Below are 18,228 nucleotides of genomic sequence, written 5' to 3'. Positions count from 1 at the left end.
ATGTTGAAAGCGAATGGCGATATGGAAAGATACGGACTTTTTTGTTTTGTAATTCACGGATCACTCAACATGATGCAATGTTAAAAGCTCCAAATGTAAAGTATGACTGAGCAAATTGGAAGCGATATATTCGTTGTGAAGATCATAGTGTCACATTGATAGTTTAACATCAATATTAATGCATCATGATAAGTTACAAGTTTATCATCGTGTCACTTTTTAGGACTATCATTAAATATTTTTCATCTCGGTTTTCGGAAACTTAAAATTTCTAACGTTCAAGAATTCAAATCACAATTTAATAACTAAATTAAATCAGCAAATGTGAGAACAAAATAATTTTTAATTTGCTCTTGCAAAACTAACTGTAAATTAGAATTATTAAAATTCGAATTAATTAATTGTAATATCGAGTGACACGTCAATTTTACAGCAAAAATGCTACTAGATTTTGATAGCATTTCTGTTGCTATTTATTGACATTTTTGAATTTAATATTTGCTAAAATATTCATTTTTATTTATTATAGATATAAAATATTACTCGATCTATATTCTAGCTGTATAGATGTAGATCTCGTATAGATCTTCAAGAATTATATTTCTGCACATGATTTCAATTTAACAATTACGCTAACTAGTTTTTAATGACTCAGCATTACTGATGCATACTAAATTCACAAAAATTACAATGGATACCAACGGAAATTTTTAATAGTGATAATATTATTGACAAATCAATATATGACAAATATTGACAAATGTTATCATACAAAATGTTTACCACAAAACGCATGATTGAGAGAGAGAGAGAGAGAGAGAGAGAGAGAAAGTGATAGATCTTTCTATATAAATCAATTATTAATAAACATTGTAATGCAGTTACGCATCATAATCCATCATGCAAGTGTTTATCGTATATCCTATATAAAAATATTACTTGTTATAAGAAAAGTTGCAATAATAAGCAATAATATCCTGAATTTTTAGTCAAAAGAATATTATATTTGCAAATAAATTCTACTATTTTGCAATATGCATGATATAATTTTATGCATTTATTTAAATAACATTGTAATTATATGATTATATATACGATTAAATATTTATATTTAGAATCTTGATTAATATATTAAGATTACTTCATACTTGACACATTGTCCTAATAGTCTTACATGCGAAAAGAGTAAAATGAAAAAATAAATGTATATTTAAATTGACATACAATACCACTGATCGATTCTCAAACGAAATTGATAATTAGTTTAGTAGAGCAGAAATTATTTTGAGGAAGTTCTGTCCGATACAAGCCGATTTGATTAATCTTGTACAAACGCTCGCATACTTCATTTGCATGAAGCACAGTATTTTTTGCAGAAGAACAGGCTTCGAGCACGTGGATGAACGAAGGACAAAGTGGAGCAACAGCCACGAGGCCAGACACGACGACACAAGAGCCACGACGGATCTCCGCTAGCAAGCAAGTTGCGAGTGACTCGTCGAATTCCGCGCCGATTTGACAGACGTGTCACGTGACCGTGGAACCGGCTGATTGCGCAGGCAGGCACGCCGAGATTATAAATAGCGGACGTGAACGCGCGGCGAACCTCTTTCACTTTCCGCTACGCGCCGTGGCCGTTCGGCGCGTTCGTCTCTGCGTTCGTCCATTCGCTCGTGTTCGTTCCGTCGTTCCCCGATCCCGATCATTACGCAGTGTGCCGTGTGCTTGTGCAGGTCTCGTTCGTTCGTTCGCTCGCGATCCGATCCCGTTCTCCCCATCTCACACACGCTGTCGTTCGCTCGCGTCTATCCTGAAACACAAAAAATTCTCGGTCTCCAGCGTAAATTACGCATCGTGAAGAAGAAACTGATTCGTATACGGTTTGCGCAGCGACAGTAATTCCTACGGGAGCGACGAAGCGCGAGTAAAACCTTATACGGCGACAAGAAGGCACGTGGAGAGAACTCAATAGGAACAGACAGGCTAAACGACAAAGAAGTTCAACGGTGTCTACGTGGGATTCTCTCCCTATCTTTCTCTCTGTCTCTCTGTTGAGGGTGGGATCGGCTACGAGACGACAACGACGGCGACAACCCCGAAACGCAGGAAAATGCCGGAGACCGCGCATCACATGAACGGTTACGCGAATGGCCACGCGCCGCCCGAGCTACAGCAGGACACCACTTTTCTCTTCACCTCAGAGTCGGTCGGTGAGGGACACCCAGGTGAGCGAGATCCCCGCATCTTTCCGCGGCCAACCCCTTTCTCGGAGCCCAGCGAGTTAGTGACCCTGCACTATATCGGTCAAAGCTTTTTCGATTTCTTCTTGTCCCTCTCTTTCTCTCTCTTTCTCTCTGAACCCCGCGGCTTTGCTACCACCGTGTCGCGTAATGCCGCCATAGAAAATATCATATTCGTAATCGCGTGTATATAGACACGCGTGTCACGCTCTTTCCCTATCCTTACCTTTTCCTTTGCTCTTAGTACGCTAATCGCAACTATTCGATTGATCCTTCTCAATTTTTCCGTCTTGGCTTTCGGCCAACTAACGTTAATCGTCCTGCTCGGTAGTGATGGACGGCCGGGGTTATGTTCTAGAAAGAGGCGTCGGTCTCACGCGCGCGCGCGCGCGCAAGTAGTAGTTAGTAGTTGAACGAAGCGGAATCGCAAAATGACTGTCTCGCTTCCACCAAATGGCTCATTCGTCGAATAATTCGACGGCCGGTTCTCTCGGCGATTCGTTTCTCTCGCTGCCAAAATCGGCAATTTTGCGCGCGCACGCTCACGATCGGAGATTCGTGAGGTGGCTACATTGTTAGCCGCGAGTGTCGAACGATAACCGCGCTGTCGCCATGTGCTCGCTCCGATCGCAGCGCGATCAACACCATTCGCTCGCGGTTGAATTAACGTGATCGGCCGAAGATAGATGCCGGTTGCGCATCGAATGTGTCTTATCCGCCTTAGCTGCTCTGGTTATTCTCAAAACCCAGACCGAGATATCTCTTTTCTTCAATTGTACTCTCTTCTTTTTTGGAAGACCAATTGCTCCGAAATCATTATTATTTTTTTTTAGGAAAAATGCGAAACATTTGACAGTAATTGCATCAAAGCATTCTATTGTCTTGATCAGATGATTTAATAGCAGCGGGTGTTATTTTTCAACAAGATTTCTCTTGAAAACGAATTTTTGTCAAAATAAATAATCTATCTGAGGCTGAATCGCGATATTTCAATTATAATAAATCACTCATTTTTTAATCTTTCTTGCCAATAATTATATTACGCACATTATACACACATAAAATATATCTCGTATTTTTTTTTTTTTTATTCTCATTATAATAATATTTTTTATTTTTAACAAAATTAACCATCGAAATTCTAAATGCTCCCTGCCGATCACAAAATTCGCAACAAACTGCCGCTTATTGCTCTTTATTCTTTTTTCTTGTTATTACTTTATATCTTTCTTTTTTTCTACTCTTTCAATGTTATTATTTACCGTTGAGAGAAAGAGAATGATAAATATTATATCTACAGTTTAACGATTATATATACTTATTTACATTACTCTTCTTAAAATATAACTTCAGAAATGAGGAAAGTCATGCTAATAAAGTTTACAAATATAAGTTAATATCGTATGATATTAAAATAATCTTATTGATAATTCACTCGCGTATGGTTAAATTATAATTGCATATCATTAGCTTAATTTTCCTTCATTCATTTCTGACGTTATATTACAAAAAGGGTAACATAAATAAATATATCGTCTTACAAATCAGAAAATTTAAAAATTATGCAATTTTATACAAGTAATGCAAAGTTACAGCATTCTATCATTACTTATTCTATAGAAATATTTTTATTTATAAAAATTTATTTGTATACATGTGATTTATATTACAAGGAATATATAACAATTACTCTCGCGTAAATTTCTTCGCTTCTGACATTACAGTTCAAAATATTTATCTCGTAAGAATCCTTGATAATTGATAATTTAGAAAAATCGCAGCGTTATTCGTGAATTTGTTTAACAATATCTTATGTGTGTAATTTTAACTGCAAACTTTCTTGAAAATCTTTATTTAATTAGATTTCCTATATTTTTTTATTTAATTCATATTTTCTGATGATCTTTAATATAATTGATTCTTGCGTATTTTTGTATATTGCTAATTCTATGTGCTTACTACTATTCTTTTATCCTTACTACATCACGGCTCTAATTATAACAAAGATAAAGAAAGAAAGTTCAGCATGAGTCTCGTGAGCGATTTAGGTTAACTAATCTCAGATTAGCGCGAGATTCATTACTTTTTTTTTTTTTAATTATAATTCTAATTATGATAGAGATATAGGGCAACAAAATTACTATTGCATCATTATTTTTTTTATAATAAGTTTATCTGAATTATTCGTATTATATCGATACATATATTAAAATTTTAAATTATTCCTTTTCAATTATGTAATTTTTATTTATAATAATAAGTTATCTATATTTCTTGAGGTACGGCTTATTTACGTTACGGCTCAAAATTAAAAATTAACAAATTTTAAAAAGGATTTAAAAATAATCTTTTCACATTCAATTCTTTGCAAAATAATTTCAATTTCTATTAATAATATAACATAATTTTATAAAAGTTTTTTATATTATATTTCAGACAAAATGTGTGATCAAATAAGCGATGCCATTTTGGATGCACATCTGAAGCAAGATCCCAATGCTAAAGTAGCATGTGGTAAGTTCAACTAAGCAGTATTAATTTCTTCAAGCACTCGAACATATATTTGTATTATAACATCTATAAATAGTTTATTCAACCCTGAACTAGTTTGAAGCCGGAACTGACGATTGTTGCGTTTATTGCTTTACATTTATATTGTTGAAATAAATAATTAAATTGTTAAGATTTTGAAAATTTTTTCAAAAAAGAAAACAATTTTCTCTCCAAAATATCGTTATCTTAACGTTGATATTATGATTTTCTTCAAATGTATATCATCTTTCTTTAGTAAAATATAATGTTAAAATATAAAATATAATATTTTGTATATTATCTTTGCATTAAATATAATTCTACTACATAATATAAATATTTAGTATTACAAAAAGATTCATCGAGTATTAACGATTTTTTTTCTTTACTATAGAAACTGTAACAAAAACCGGGATGATACTTCTGTGTGGAGAAATTACATCGAAAGCTGTAGTGGATTATCAAAAGATTGTTCGAGATACAGTAAAGCACATTGGTTACGACGATTCTTCAAAAGGTATAATAATTGCTAATTTACATTACACACACACACACACACACACACACACACACACACACACACACACATATATATATATATATATATATATATATATATATATATATATATATGTATATATATGTACCCGTAATCTTGATAATGCACATCTAGTATTTCCTTCGATTGTTTCTGACACTTTGTTGGATATTAATTATGTATATTTGCGCGTGAAATATTAGAACTCCTACACTCACGAGAGAAATCAACATTTATTGTTTAACAGTAACACATGCATGCTCTGTGGCTGAATATATGCCAGCTCCCTCGTCCTTATTAAAATTTGTCTCATTTGGCTCTCTTTCATCAAACGTAATACAAATACACGATCGATCTATGGCACAAGAGATTCAAGCGCCAAACATCAGATACGATTTTTGCCACAAATTTAATAAGTTTGTAGTAAATATTTTAAATTTTATTGATAATTATTGATATCGAGATAAAACTTTGTGTATGTATTGAGATGTTTGACTTGGATTGCCTTGATCGATCGGATAATTCGTATATCCTGCTCATTATTATTCGGAAAAAAAGATCATACAAAGAAATGCGTAAAGACTGTGTAACGTAAGCATATCGTGGCAGGATTCGATTGGCGTACGTTGAACCTTTTGGTGGCGATCGAACAACAATCCCCAAATATCGCGGATGGTGTCCATACAGACAGGCAAGACATGGACGTGGGTGCAGGTGATCAGGTACATAATCCATTCTCAGCCCATGCCGCAGAACAGCCAAAAAAATTAATGTCAACGATCTTTCTTGTTCTTGCTTCTTAATTCCTCTCCATCCTGTCATTCTCAAAACTTTAGACGCGTTTTTAAAATCTGTTTGCTATTTTGTATGACAGAGTGTGTATTATATCTTTGTGTATATGTGTATGTGTGTACATATGCGCAGGTAAAAATGCAAGCACCTGCAAATATCTAAACTTTACGAATGTGTGCAGGATATCAAAGTAAAATATGTTAAATAAAATTATGCACAATATTTTGCACATTAAGAGTGTATATAAAAAAAAGTTTTATTTGACAGAAATATCTTGGAAATAAATAACAATTAAAGCACTAGGATATGTTTCCAACAAAGTGCCGATATTAGCTATCGTGTCTAGAAAATAATAAGATTGCATGTACTATGTTCGGATATATGTGCAAATATTAAAAAAATGCATATATATATATAAAAAATATGTCCTAAAAAAACTGCGCAAAAAAAGGATACGAGATTCGCGAAATCTTCCAAAGAATTTTTTTACTCAATATCTCCAATATTTCAATCATTTTCATATCCGAACTTGTACACGCAAAGAACAATTCGTTAGTTTTAATCAAGCCAGGATTATATTAGGATTGACGTGGCCTGACAAAAATCCCGAGGTACATCGGAACGGCGGAATTTTGCTTGAAAAATGATGTAAAAGGGGACCTGATATAGAAGAAGGACGCCGACGCGTGAAACAGTAGCGAATAATTTTGTCTTACCGCACTATGATGATTTCTGCAGGTTTTGACTACAAGCTGTGCAATGTTCTGTTGGCGCTCGATGCTCAATCACCAAATATCGCGGCAGGCGTTCATGAAAACCGTAGCGACGAGGAAGTGGGAGCAGGAGATCAGGTCAATTAGCATTCCCATTGTTAAACTTTTTCTTTCTTCTCTTTGTCTGCGGTTTTCTTCTTTTTTATTGTTCGCTACCTGTGTGCTACTAAGCATATTTCTTTAGTAGCTCTGTACATATAACATTTATTACTTTATCTTTTATATTTCACTTATCAATCCCCACTAGTCTTTGTTTCGTTACTGTAGAAATAAAAATGGTGCGACTGACATACTACATGTTCTTCACATATTTATCGCGTTATCATCATAATTGCATTTGTGAATGCACTATAAATATGTATCTGAGATGTAGGGAGTGTGCAAAAACTGAATGAATGTATAAAATGTATGTGTACATAAGTTTTCATGCGTATTTAAAAATATTTGTATGTTTCTACACACTACATGTATGTTTCTATTCACTACACTGTAGATCGATAATATTCCCAGTAGAATAACCACTTCGATCTTAATCTTTCGATCTTCGAACCATTCTTAACGTTAACCGATCACACCTTAATTTGAAGAGTATAATGTATGAAAAAACAAAAGATTCCATCTCATAACTATAAGATCACAACCTTCATAATCTGAATTTATTAGGTAGTATGTGTAATTATGTAATTAAACAAGAAAATGTTATAGCTGTGTAGTTAACAAGTGCAAGTTGTAAATAGCTTGTAAACTAAACTTTAGCATTATTATTAATAATTATCTCTCCCTACTGCTATATTTATATTATTACTGTTCTGCTCTATGTGGCACTTTTTATTGCATGTTAGATTTATTGCTTCTTTACAGCTGCACATATATAATACTACATGAATATTAGTATACATGTAGTAATTTATTCTTTATTTTGAGATTTTTTTAATTTTAAGTTATAATAAGCTTTCTTTTATTTTATGCACAAAAATGTACTACTGTGCTTTGATTTTGAAAAACGTATTCACATACTTAAGATTATATGTACAATGTAGTATCTGTTTGATGCATTTCAAGCTTATGTCTCATAAATTTTAGCTGGAATAACTCAAATTCTTCCATCAGGGTCTAATGTTTGGATACGCAACCGATGAAACTGATGAATGTATGCCGTTGACGGTCGTATTGGCGCATAAATTAAATCAAAAAATTGCCGAATTAAGACGAAGTGGCGAATTATGGTGGGCTCGTCCAGATTCAAAAACGCAGGTTTGATTCAATACTTTTCTTATTTATCTTAATTCATAAGCGCTGAGCCATCTGACGATAAATAGTTGAGCAAATAAAAGTATTGATGTGTGGAATCGCTGGCTCATAGGTCAAAGCATTTGTCTCCAAATTCAAAAATCCCGGTTCGATTCCGGGTCGATCCCGATATTTATTACATTTGAAAATCTTGACTTATAAAGAAAAAGATTTACATACAGTAATGTGATTATTCAATGATGAATTTATGAGTATTTGCTACTCTTGAGTGCCATGATGTCAATATCTAACTGAGAATAATCCATTAATTTTTAAATAATATTTTGACGATATTTTTTATAATATTGAATTAGTGTAATATAATTATAAAGTGTGTAATTACATATACAACAGGTGACCTGTGAATATATTATGGATCATGGAGCTTGCGTACCTATAAGAGTTCATACTGTTGTGGTATCACTGCAACATAGCGAAAAAATCGGTCTAGATGAATTACGCAAAGCAATCATGGAGAAAGTTATCAAAGAAGTGATACCAGCAAGATACCTGGACGACAGAACAGTCTTTCACGTGAATCCTTGCGGATTGTTCATTATTGGTGGACCACAGGTATTGCCAAAGTTTCAAATTAAATATTACACAATGTAAATAATATTAATATTAGCAAAATCTCAATGAAATTTACATTTTTTTTGCAAAAAGTTGATACATTTGTCCTTATTCAAATTTTTAGAGTGACGCTGGTCTCACGGGACGAAAGATTATCGTAGATACATACGGTGGTTGGGGTGCGCATGGTGGTGGTGCATTTTCCGGTAAAGATTTTACGAAGGTGGACAGATCAGCTGCATACGCCGCAAGATGGGTCGCAAAATCCCTGGTAAAAGCCGGTCTCTGCAGGCGCTGTCTTGTACAGGTAATTTTTACTTATATTAAGATATTCTTGTAATTGATGAAATATCTATATAAAAATTTTTTCAATGCAAAATTCTATGTGTGATTATATATGTGATAAATCTTATATATAAAGAATAACAATTAAGCTTTTTTATTGATATAGAGAATATATTTGCAATTATTGTTAGGTCTCTTATGCCATTGGAGTAGCAGAACCATTGTCGATCACAGTGTTCGATTATGGCACATCCACACGCTCCCAGAATGAGCTTTTAGACATAGTGAACAAAAACTTTGATCTGCGACCGGGAAAGATTGTCAAGTATGTATATTTTTTTGTATATTTTATTATCGATATATATTAAACAATTTGTTATTGTAAATATTGTTTTTCAATATGTCTTACCATATATCACGGTGAATCGTAGGATATTTTATCGATAATAAGCAAAATATAAAAGAAATATTTTAAATTATAATTAAAGGTATATAATTGTATTCTTATGTAGGGAGCTGAATCTTCGCAATCCTATTTACCAACAAACCAGTACATATGGTCATTTCGGACGAGATGGTTTCACATGGGAGCAACCAAAAAAATTGATTCTTGATTGATGAGAGAGTAGATTTTAAGTTGGCTTCGGCGTTTTTCGATTAATTAGACATCCGATAAAACGTCTCTATTTCTCTATCTCTTCCTCTATCTATCTTTCTCTCTCTCTCTCTCTCTATCTTTCTCAGTAACCGTGTTATATCAAATGACAAAAATGTCGCCCGAGACCTTTTCGATCTCTATGCCGCAATTACCGAGTCCATCGATTTCTCAATGCCAATATATTAGTAGTAGCAAAAACTGGAGGGCAAAGAGGGGGGAGGATTCTTTTTCTAGTTCTTTTTTTCGTTCCGTGGAGAATATATGGGGTTATTGTATACATATATATTATTATGACGACAGACATATAGTACAAATCTCTCGTTCATATTCCGACACGCGGATGTGAACAGTCATTTCTTCCTTCACTTTTCGCAGAATTGGTTTTTCGGGTGATAATGCCTCTCAATAACACGGTTAAACAACCATCCTAGGTACAATAAATATATTCGCGCGGGGAAAGAGGTACTGAATCTATTATGGAGCCCCATATTGTTATAAACCCATGTTCACATCCTAACAACTTCTTTCTTTAACGTTCAATTAGATAATTCAATCTGGCATACCCAGATTATGATTTTATCGCTAATGCATGATGTGGAAGTAAAAAAAAAAGTAAAAACTATTAGAGCGAGCAAATATCTTCCCAGCTGTAATAAAAAAAACATTTGAACAGGCGTTACATTGATACGAATTTTCAGATTAAAAAATGCAACTGTAGTTTCATAGCTTTTTAGCACGATGCTCTAGTAATCATTCACACGTACATGAAAGTTCGATGCTCCGATCTGATCACAGTAAGCTAATTTCCAGATGCCCGAAAATATAAATCGCAAATCTCGATAAGTTTGCGTTTTTTATTTTATTTCGACAATTAGCGTCATATATATATATGTATGTATATATACACACATACATACACATACACATACATACATGATCGGTCTTTCGTGTACGTATCTTTATTTTAATTATTACAATCATTAAAGCGGTAAAAATGTCAGAAAATATAAATTGAGAACAATGACGTGTCTTTGGCAAAAGTGTACATAGCAAAGCAGGAAATGATGCTTGTGTTCAGAAGCTATGTTCGAAAGTTTCACGGTATAGTTGCGACATATAATATCGGACCGATCAATACATTACCGATGAGAGAAACCATTGTTAAAACACTTTATAGTGCGCGTGAATATATGGTATAGCACGAATGTGTTTGTTTCATTAAATATCATGTTATCATGTGGTCATTTCCCTCTTTGCTATTCAGTTTTAACTAAGTAGATTAATTATAGCGGCAAATATTAAAAGAAAAAAAGATCCTGATAGAGATCCAGCCATAGATCGTGTGACGGAGCTCAAAAATGTAGAATTTTTAATTGTTTTTGGTACTGGTACAATTTGTCCGACATTATCGAAGATTTTAATGGGAAACAAATATAGAGAAATTGTATAAAAAGATTTAGTCTCTGTCAGAATTAATGTGTGCGATATGCGACGTAAATTATAATATCGGCAATATATATATATATATGTAATAGTGCACAAAAAATATCGTAAAAGAAAAACACGTAATAAAACGGATTTTTTAATAAAAAAAACATTTACTGTCATTCATTTTATTATATACTCTCTCTCTCTCTCTCTTTCTCTCTCTACATTTGACTCCTCGATCTTCCCAGTAACATAGAATTTGCATCTAATAGACCAATATTGCATTTTCTGTAAACATTTCCTTTCAATATGAGCTCTGTTGCACTAGACACTGCGACTGGCTACATATATTACGTGACGTAGCGAGCAACTTTTATATGCATTTACACGTAATGAGTATCACTCTTCAGTATTTGATGATATAACGAAATGTATAAATAATTACAAAAAAGTGTAGAATATATATAATCTCTGTAATCAAAGTAGCCTTCATATTATATTGCGCATTTTGCTACATTATAGCAATACTTTTAAAGTGTAAAATATTATAGGTATGCATATCACCCAGTAAGACAGCTTTAAATAAAATATATATGTATCCTCATTAGTGGAACTTATTTTCATATATATTATAATATATAAAATTTTTTCTTTTCTATCTATTTTATATATAATTTTCTTTTATAATTAAAAATGTTTTTCTCAAAGAAGAATATTCTTACATTCATAAAAAAAGGCATTCTCTTCTTCCTCTTACTGTTTATACAAAATTCTATAATATCTATATATATTTTTTTAACACAACACTATATGGATTTAGAAAATTATAGAAATAATATATAAAGAGTGATTTATACGTGTGTGTATGTGAGTGTATGTGTACATCTATAGATGAAATAAATTCCAATATGAAATATATATATATATATATATATATATCCTTATATTTAAAACTATATACAACAATTATGAATTGTTATAAACATACATGATAAGGAGTCATAGAAGATAAACTTACGTTTTATGCATAAAAAATTATAGTTATAAGAATGTAATAAATGAGATACAAGATTATAATATATAATATATATTGCTGCCTTAAGTAGAAAACTAAATAATATATCAATGCATTTAATAATGTACCAAAAATGCTAAATGTGCTATATTCGACTGTATAACATTACTTTTAATATGTTGCAATTATTTAGTAATTTCAGATTTATTTTATATGCGACTTAAAATATAATAAATTGTAGTATGGATCCATTCTTGTAAAAGCAGAACTATATCGTTTAAATGAATGTTCAGAACTTAAAATGAAACAGGTTTATTTCAATCACCCTTGTATATATTGCACAAAAAACTAGTAGAGTAATTGAAATATTTAGTTGTTACTAAGGCTTGTATCCGATTTTACTTTATTCGACACTGCATTTAACATTTCTTGATATTTGAAGATTCCTTGTGAAAAATCACATAGCAACTTTAATCATCTGCACTATACAAATGTACACTGAAGACTGCTGTATTAAGGGATACAATACTACAAGAATACAATATAAGCACTTTGACGATGAATATTTTATTAACTAACGACGATAATATGGGTATTTAAAATTCGTCAAAATGTTTATACTATGCCTGTGTATTAAAATAATTTCATACATAGCAATTTTCAATATGCATCAGTATAATGTAGCGTAGGTGACCAAATTCATTATATATTAAAGTACATATACTTTTTTATATTTTTGAAAGAATATGAATATATATATATATATATATATATATATATATATATATATACACAAAAATATTATTTGGATAAAATTCTGTTCTTCAAATTGCAAACTTCTTATAGCAATTATACAAGGATGACCATGATAAAAAAAATGTAATGCTTTCTAAGATGAAATGTACTTACATTGCAATTAAATAACCATAATTTCTTTGCAAATCTATTTTGCAGATTTTTCTTATTAATTGGAAGCCTAATTCCGGTTGTCAATTTTAAAGAAATATTTTCGTATCCACAGAACATCCCAGGAAAATCATAGCAAATTGAACAACAAAAGTTCATTGCTCAATTTGCTATGATTTTCTTGGGCGCATGGATACGACTATGTCTTAGCAACGAACTCTTATCAGTGAAAGACTTTTCGCACTCAACACACTTGTATGTTCTGCCAGTGTGCGTGACCAAATGTCTACTAAGACCTGATGCATGACAAAACGCCTTTGGACAGAGCTGGCAATGATGCAGCTGGATATCATTCGGATTCAGCTTCTGATGCCGACGCATATGCACCTTAAGAGCTTCCCGCTGTGTGAAGCTCTTCTCGCAGTGCTGACATTGGAAGGGTTTTTGACCAGAGTGTGTCATCAAGTGGCGGAATAGAATCTCTTTCTGCGCGAAAGCGCGGTGACAGATATTGCAACCAAATGGTTTTTCGCCTGCAAGCAGAAATAGAAATAACGCACACACATGCGTTTCTATAGTATAATCTTAATAAGTATAGATATATACTTGTATTTATGTATCAATTATCTGTATATCACTAAAAAATTTTAAGATATAAATCTATCTAAGGAATCTATCTAAGGAATTAAAATTTTCTCAATAAATGCATATGAAATGTATTATTAATATGAAGCAATACTAACCTGTATGTGTACGTTCATGTCTCACGAGCGCGGATCTTGTCGGAAACCATTTATCACAAGCTTGACATGTGAAACCCCTCTGTGTGGAGTGTACAGACTGATGACTTTTCAGCATTATTCTGCGGGTAAATGCTTTCGGACATTTATCACATTTGAACACCTTCAATTCTGGATTTGCATCAACTGTACAATACAATTGTAATGTTTATATCAATTTTAATTATGCAATTCTTTCTCTGTTTTAGATAACATATTCTTAAAGTGTTTCTTACCTATTGTGTCACCCATAGGCTGCAGTTTCAATGATTCTCCTTGAGTGGAATTGTTGCTAGTAAGTTCCATCATGTAAACATTTTTGTGATCTGCATTTGCGATTGCTCTCTGCACTTCTTCGGCTTCATCTTCGGACTCTTGTTCCTGCTTAATACGCGTTGTTCTGATTGTGCATCTAGCCTTAGCAGTTCGTTCCTCGGGTGGTACCAATGTAATGTTTTCTGGATCCTCCGAAACACTTTCCTCCATTTCTGGATTCTCGGAATTCATTCCTATATATAATATATTACAATTATATATATATATATATATATATATATATATATATATATATAAAAATTAAATATATTATTCTAATTAATTTTCAGTACTAAGAAACATACCCAAGATGTATCCGCCGACAAGCTCCTCCTCTGTCACTTCAATTGGATCTCCATCTGCTTGGCTACTGTCACCTTTGGTTGAAACTAGATCAGCTAACAATTGTTTAACTTGTTTAGATTTGCCAGTAGTGGATTCCTTTGAATCGTCCTTGTTGCTATCCTGGTTTTCGCCTTCTTCGTCCTGTCCAGTCAATTGCTGTATTAATTTCATATGTTTTCTGAGTTTGACATCTGCAGCTTGACATTTTTTTCTGAATTGATAAGATTTTTCTAATTGATATTTGCACGGATGACATATCATGTTAGGTAAACCATCCTGTTCGTAGACCTAAAAGATTAATATCATAAAGTTATCATTTTCAGTTATAATTATATTAAAATATATATATATATATAACACATAGAATATTAATTTATATATTAACAGTACATTTAAATCAATACATTCATTTTATTTCTATATATAATATATACTTAAAAAATGTAATAATAAATGATCTTAATAAAAGAAAGAGCACATAGAGAAGGAAGAAATTAATATTTCAATTAACATCTTAATTAAATATTCATACAGAAATTATAATCTAATATTTCTAACTATTATGTGTTTAATATTTCAGATTTGTCCATATATATATATATATATATATATATATATATATATATATATATATATAGAGAGAGAAAATCCTCTGTTTTCTATATTCTGTCAAGAGATCGTCATTCATAGGAAAATCGCGTAACATTGAGCTGAATGACATCTGAAAAACGACAATCTGAACATTGACAGCTGAAAAAAAGTGGCTCGCAATTATTACATCGTAAAGGGCGCCACAATTATCTGTTTATAACGTCGAGCATCGAGCAACGGGACGCAGCGTTATATGTATCCGTACTATTACAGATTTCTATAAATCCGTAAGGTAAACGAACGCAGAATCCTCGGTGCAGTCTAGGTCTCTGCAATGAGACGGAGCTATCGTAAAGAGACGTACCTATCACTACAGCTCGTCGATAACTCGGTAAAGCCGGTAGTTGCTTCGCGCAACATCGTTTCATTGATGTATCGTATGTGTGTACGCGTCTCTTTTTGTGTAAATATACATATGTATACGAAATCTATACATCGCCCTGGATCGGTGTACGCGCTCACATCGAAGGACACACCGGAGGAGGAGGTGGAGGTGGAGGGTAGGGAGATAATGCGAATGGACGCCGTACGGTGCGCGCGGAGAGATAAACTAGATTCCTATTTTTCGATCAGCCGCCCCGGCTGATTATCATCGCAAATGGAATACGACGTAGAATTTCGCGGACGATCGCGAAAACTCACCTCGATGTTGACGCAGGCGAGTATACGCAGCGGCAACGGCACGGTCTCGTCGTCGTAGATCGGCACCATCTCCTCCTCCTTGCCTAAACACAGTCGGCACAGCTCATTCACATGAATGATCACATTGCTCGGGCTGTCGCCCTTTTTCCTGCTGTACGTTTTCATCGTTGCTTTTCCGGCCGTGGGTGAGCCGTACGTTTCCGCACCTCTCGACGATCTATCTGTTTAATTTTTCTCTGTAGCCTCTCTCTTCCTTCTTCTCTATCTCTATCTTTATCTCTAATCTTCTTTTCGAATTTGCGGCAAGTGCACGACGGAGCGTAATGTCGAAAACGCGACGGAGTTTTCCGTAAGAAGTTCGCGATCACCAACGCTGAGACTCGGTCACTCACAACGGAATCTATAATGGCGGTCGTCCGTCAATAGCGGCGCTGTCGGCGAATTGGCAGCACTGCGCGTCCCCGACGTCGGTGGATCGCTCGACGTGGACGCCATATTTGCACGCGAGCTGAAGAGAGATGGGTACTCGACGCAATGGCGAGCGGGAGAAAAACGGAGCGAGCGATGATGATGATATCCCTCGCTGGAACGGCATGACGACGACGGGGAAGAAGAAGCAGTGGGGCAAATGGCGTCGTTGCCGCGCGCGCGGGAGTCGGTAAGGGCGATTGCGATTATTGATTTTCCATTCTTCCCAACGGCGGGAAATGCGAGCCTCGCTGACCTCACCCCTTCATCCGGTGCCCAAGTGCCGACTTCGGCAACTCGTGCCCGATAAACGGCTCTTACATATTTCTTTTCGACCTTTTTTTTCCCTCTTCTCTAACCTTTGACGCTAGAAATCGGAAGATGTACCTGTGGGAAATGAGGAACGTGTCACACGCATAATTCCGTTACATTCTTCGATATAATAAATATCGACGGACTTCGTTGAGAGTTTAATCCGCTTTTTCTCTCTCCCTCTCTCTCTCTCTCTCTCTCTCTCTCTCTCTCTCTCGCGCCGGTGAAATATATTTCATGGCCGATACGCAGTTCCAAGTCCTCTTCGTTATCGAGCTGAATCGAGTTATATATAAAAATTAATTGTTTCGATTGATTTTTTTTTTCATCGAATCTTTCTATTCTCTCCATTGAAATACGTATTATTTGTTATTGCAGCAAAAGGCATAAATATCGTAAACTGTAATCAAAATAGAGTTTTATAGAAATATAATACAGATTAAAAGAGTAGAAAAAAAGAAAATTAAAAGTGAAAAAGAGAGAAGATAAGTTCATATATAGAGTATTTTTTCTCTCGTCACATTGTTTTCTATATTGAAATATCTCTATGCATTTCAATATATTTTATCGGAAACTCTATTTTTGAACAGAAATGTTTGCAAAAAGTACTTTGAAATGGAAGGTCAATCTTTTATTTTGGATACATTCTTCAAAAAGCTATTTCTAAAATTAAAATGCATCACAATGTTTCATAAAATATGCATTTAATTCAATAATTGGACATAATCTAAAAATATCTTTTTGAACAACTAACAATAATAATTTTATTTCTGTAACAGGGTTTCGTGAACATAAAATAATTGGGACATGCTACAAAATTATATTAATGTACAGAAGATGGCCACAAGAATCTACTACAGTATGACTGGTTGCGCGGTTACAGGCGCCGATCTCTTTCCAAAGACGGTAATGCAGAGATCAAAGTCATACAGCGATAACGTCATAAGACAATAAATACTCCATTTCATTAGCAGCTTTCATAATCGATTATATCGCAAGCGGTAAGATAATATTATATATCGGCGTTTATGGTAATTATTGCCATGATAAGAAAAATATCTCGAAGAGACATATGCGATAACGAAATTATAAAACTCTCATACTAATTACTGTTAGAATTATTTAAAGCTTAGCTGTAGAAATTTGCTCTCGAGAAAGTAACGTTTTCAAATGGAATCTATCGGTTTGAAACACTCCTTGCGAACATCTGTTTCGGAAATAACTTTCGATAAAAATAGCTTTCGATAAAAATATTTTTGGATATACTGAAACGAAGATGTTTCAATAAGCAATGTGTGGAATATAAAATGACGAAAAAATTTTTTTTTTATTTTTAAAGATTTTAAAAATTCTTTAATTTTAAGAAATATTTATTTTCAATATTAGTAACCAAAATATCTTTTAAAAATAAGATGGTTTCATGTGAAATATATTTCGGGAACTTTTATTTATTATGAATTTACATTATATCTATAAATTATGGTTAAAATTATTTTCAACTTTATAAAATCTAGTCAAAATTTTATTTAATTATTGATACTATTAGTTTACTCATAAGTATAGATTACTGACTAGCATCGTCATGATATTGATTATAATTTTATGTATGTTTTTATAGAAATTGATTTAATAAATGCCGGGTACTTTCCAACAAAGTGAAAACGCATTTTGCCTAGAAACAACTTA

General features: G+C 33.4%; 2 protein-coding genes across 5 annotated transcripts; one reads left to right on the top strand and one right to left on the bottom strand.

Moving 5' to 3' along the window:
• The first annotated feature begins 1,600 nt into the window (after positions 1-1,600).
• LOC126857943 (S-adenosylmethionine synthase) lies at positions 1,601-10,886 on the top strand. 2 transcript variants are annotated; one of them, XM_050607875.1, is made up of 9 exons: positions 1,601-2,225; positions 4,677-4,754; positions 5,167-5,289; positions 6,841-6,953; positions 7,986-8,129; positions 8,520-8,738; positions 8,863-9,045; positions 9,215-9,348; positions 9,536-10,886. In XM_050607875.1, exons 1-9 carry the CDS (start codon positions 2,111-2,113, stop codon positions 9,639-9,641), a joined length of 1,215 nt encoding a protein of 404 aa, XP_050463832.1. In that variant the 5' UTR covers positions 1,601-2,110; the 3' UTR covers positions 9,642-10,886. The 2 variants fall into 2 exon arrangements, with proteins under 2 accessions (XP_050463832.1, XP_050463831.1); XM_050607874.1 differs by lacking the exon at positions 6,841-6,953 and adding an exon at positions 5,920-6,032.
• LOC126857934 (zinc finger and SCAN domain-containing protein 12-like) lies at positions 10,625-16,375 on the bottom strand. Of its 3 annotated transcripts, none has more exons than XM_050607848.1 (5): positions 15,763-16,375; positions 14,430-14,610; positions 14,046-14,318; positions 13,774-13,956; positions 10,625-13,563 (listed from the first exon to the last, which is right to left on the bottom strand). In XM_050607848.1, the coding sequence occupies exons 1-5, from the start codon at positions 15,925-15,927 to the stop codon at positions 13,193-13,195; spliced, it is 1,173 nt and encodes a 390-aa protein (XP_050463805.1). In that variant the 5' UTR covers positions 15,928-16,375; the 3' UTR covers positions 10,625-13,192. The 3 variants fall into 3 exon arrangements, with proteins under 3 accessions (XP_050463805.1, XP_050463804.1, XP_050463806.1); XM_050607847.1 differs by having other exon boundaries at positions 14,430-14,757; positions 15,763-16,366; XM_050607849.1 differs by lacking the exon at positions 15,763-16,375 and adding an exon at positions 15,425-15,752 and having other exon boundaries at positions 14,430-14,757.
• Positions 16,376-18,228: the final 1,853 nt, after the last annotated feature.

The sequence above is a fragment of the Cataglyphis hispanica genome, chromosome 23 (assembly GCF_021464435.1).
Source record: "Cataglyphis hispanica isolate Lineage 1 chromosome 23, ULB_Chis1_1.0, whole genome shotgun sequence".
In the NCBI taxonomy this organism is placed as follows: domain Eukaryota; kingdom Metazoa; phylum Arthropoda; class Insecta; order Hymenoptera; family Formicidae; genus Cataglyphis; species Cataglyphis hispanica.
Note: the sequence above shows the minus strand (reverse complement) of the source record. Positions and strands in the feature narration are given on the sequence as shown.

What these genes read in the sequence shown, in the direction of transcription:
- LOC126857943 (XM_050607875.1), top strand. Translation starts at nt 2,111, where the DNA reads ATGCCGGAGACCGCGCATCACATGAACGGTTACGCGAATGGCCACGCG. An exon ending in GCAGGCGCTGTCTTGTACAG is followed by an intron (nt 9,046 to 9,214) that starts GTAATTTTTACT and finishes AATTATTGTTAG; the next exon opens with GTCTCTTATGCCATTGGAGT. An exon ending in CGACCGGGAAAGATTGTCAA is followed by an intron (nt 9,349 to 9,535) that starts GTATGTATATTT and finishes ATTCTTATGTAG; the next exon opens with GGAGCTGAATCTTCGCAATC.
- LOC126857934 (XM_050607847.1), bottom strand. Translation starts at nt 15,927, where the DNA reads ATGAAAACGTACAGCAGGAAAAAGGGCGACAGCCCGAGCAATGTGATC. An exon ending in TGTCGGCGGATACATCTTGG is followed by an intron (nt 14,319 to 14,429) that starts GTATGTTTCTTA and finishes TATTATATATAG; the next exon opens with GAATGAATTCCGAGAATCCA. An exon ending in ACATGAACGTACACATACAG is followed by an intron (nt 13,564 to 13,773) that starts GTTAGTATTGCT and finishes TTCTGCTTGCAG; the next exon opens with GCGAAAAACCATTTGGTTGC.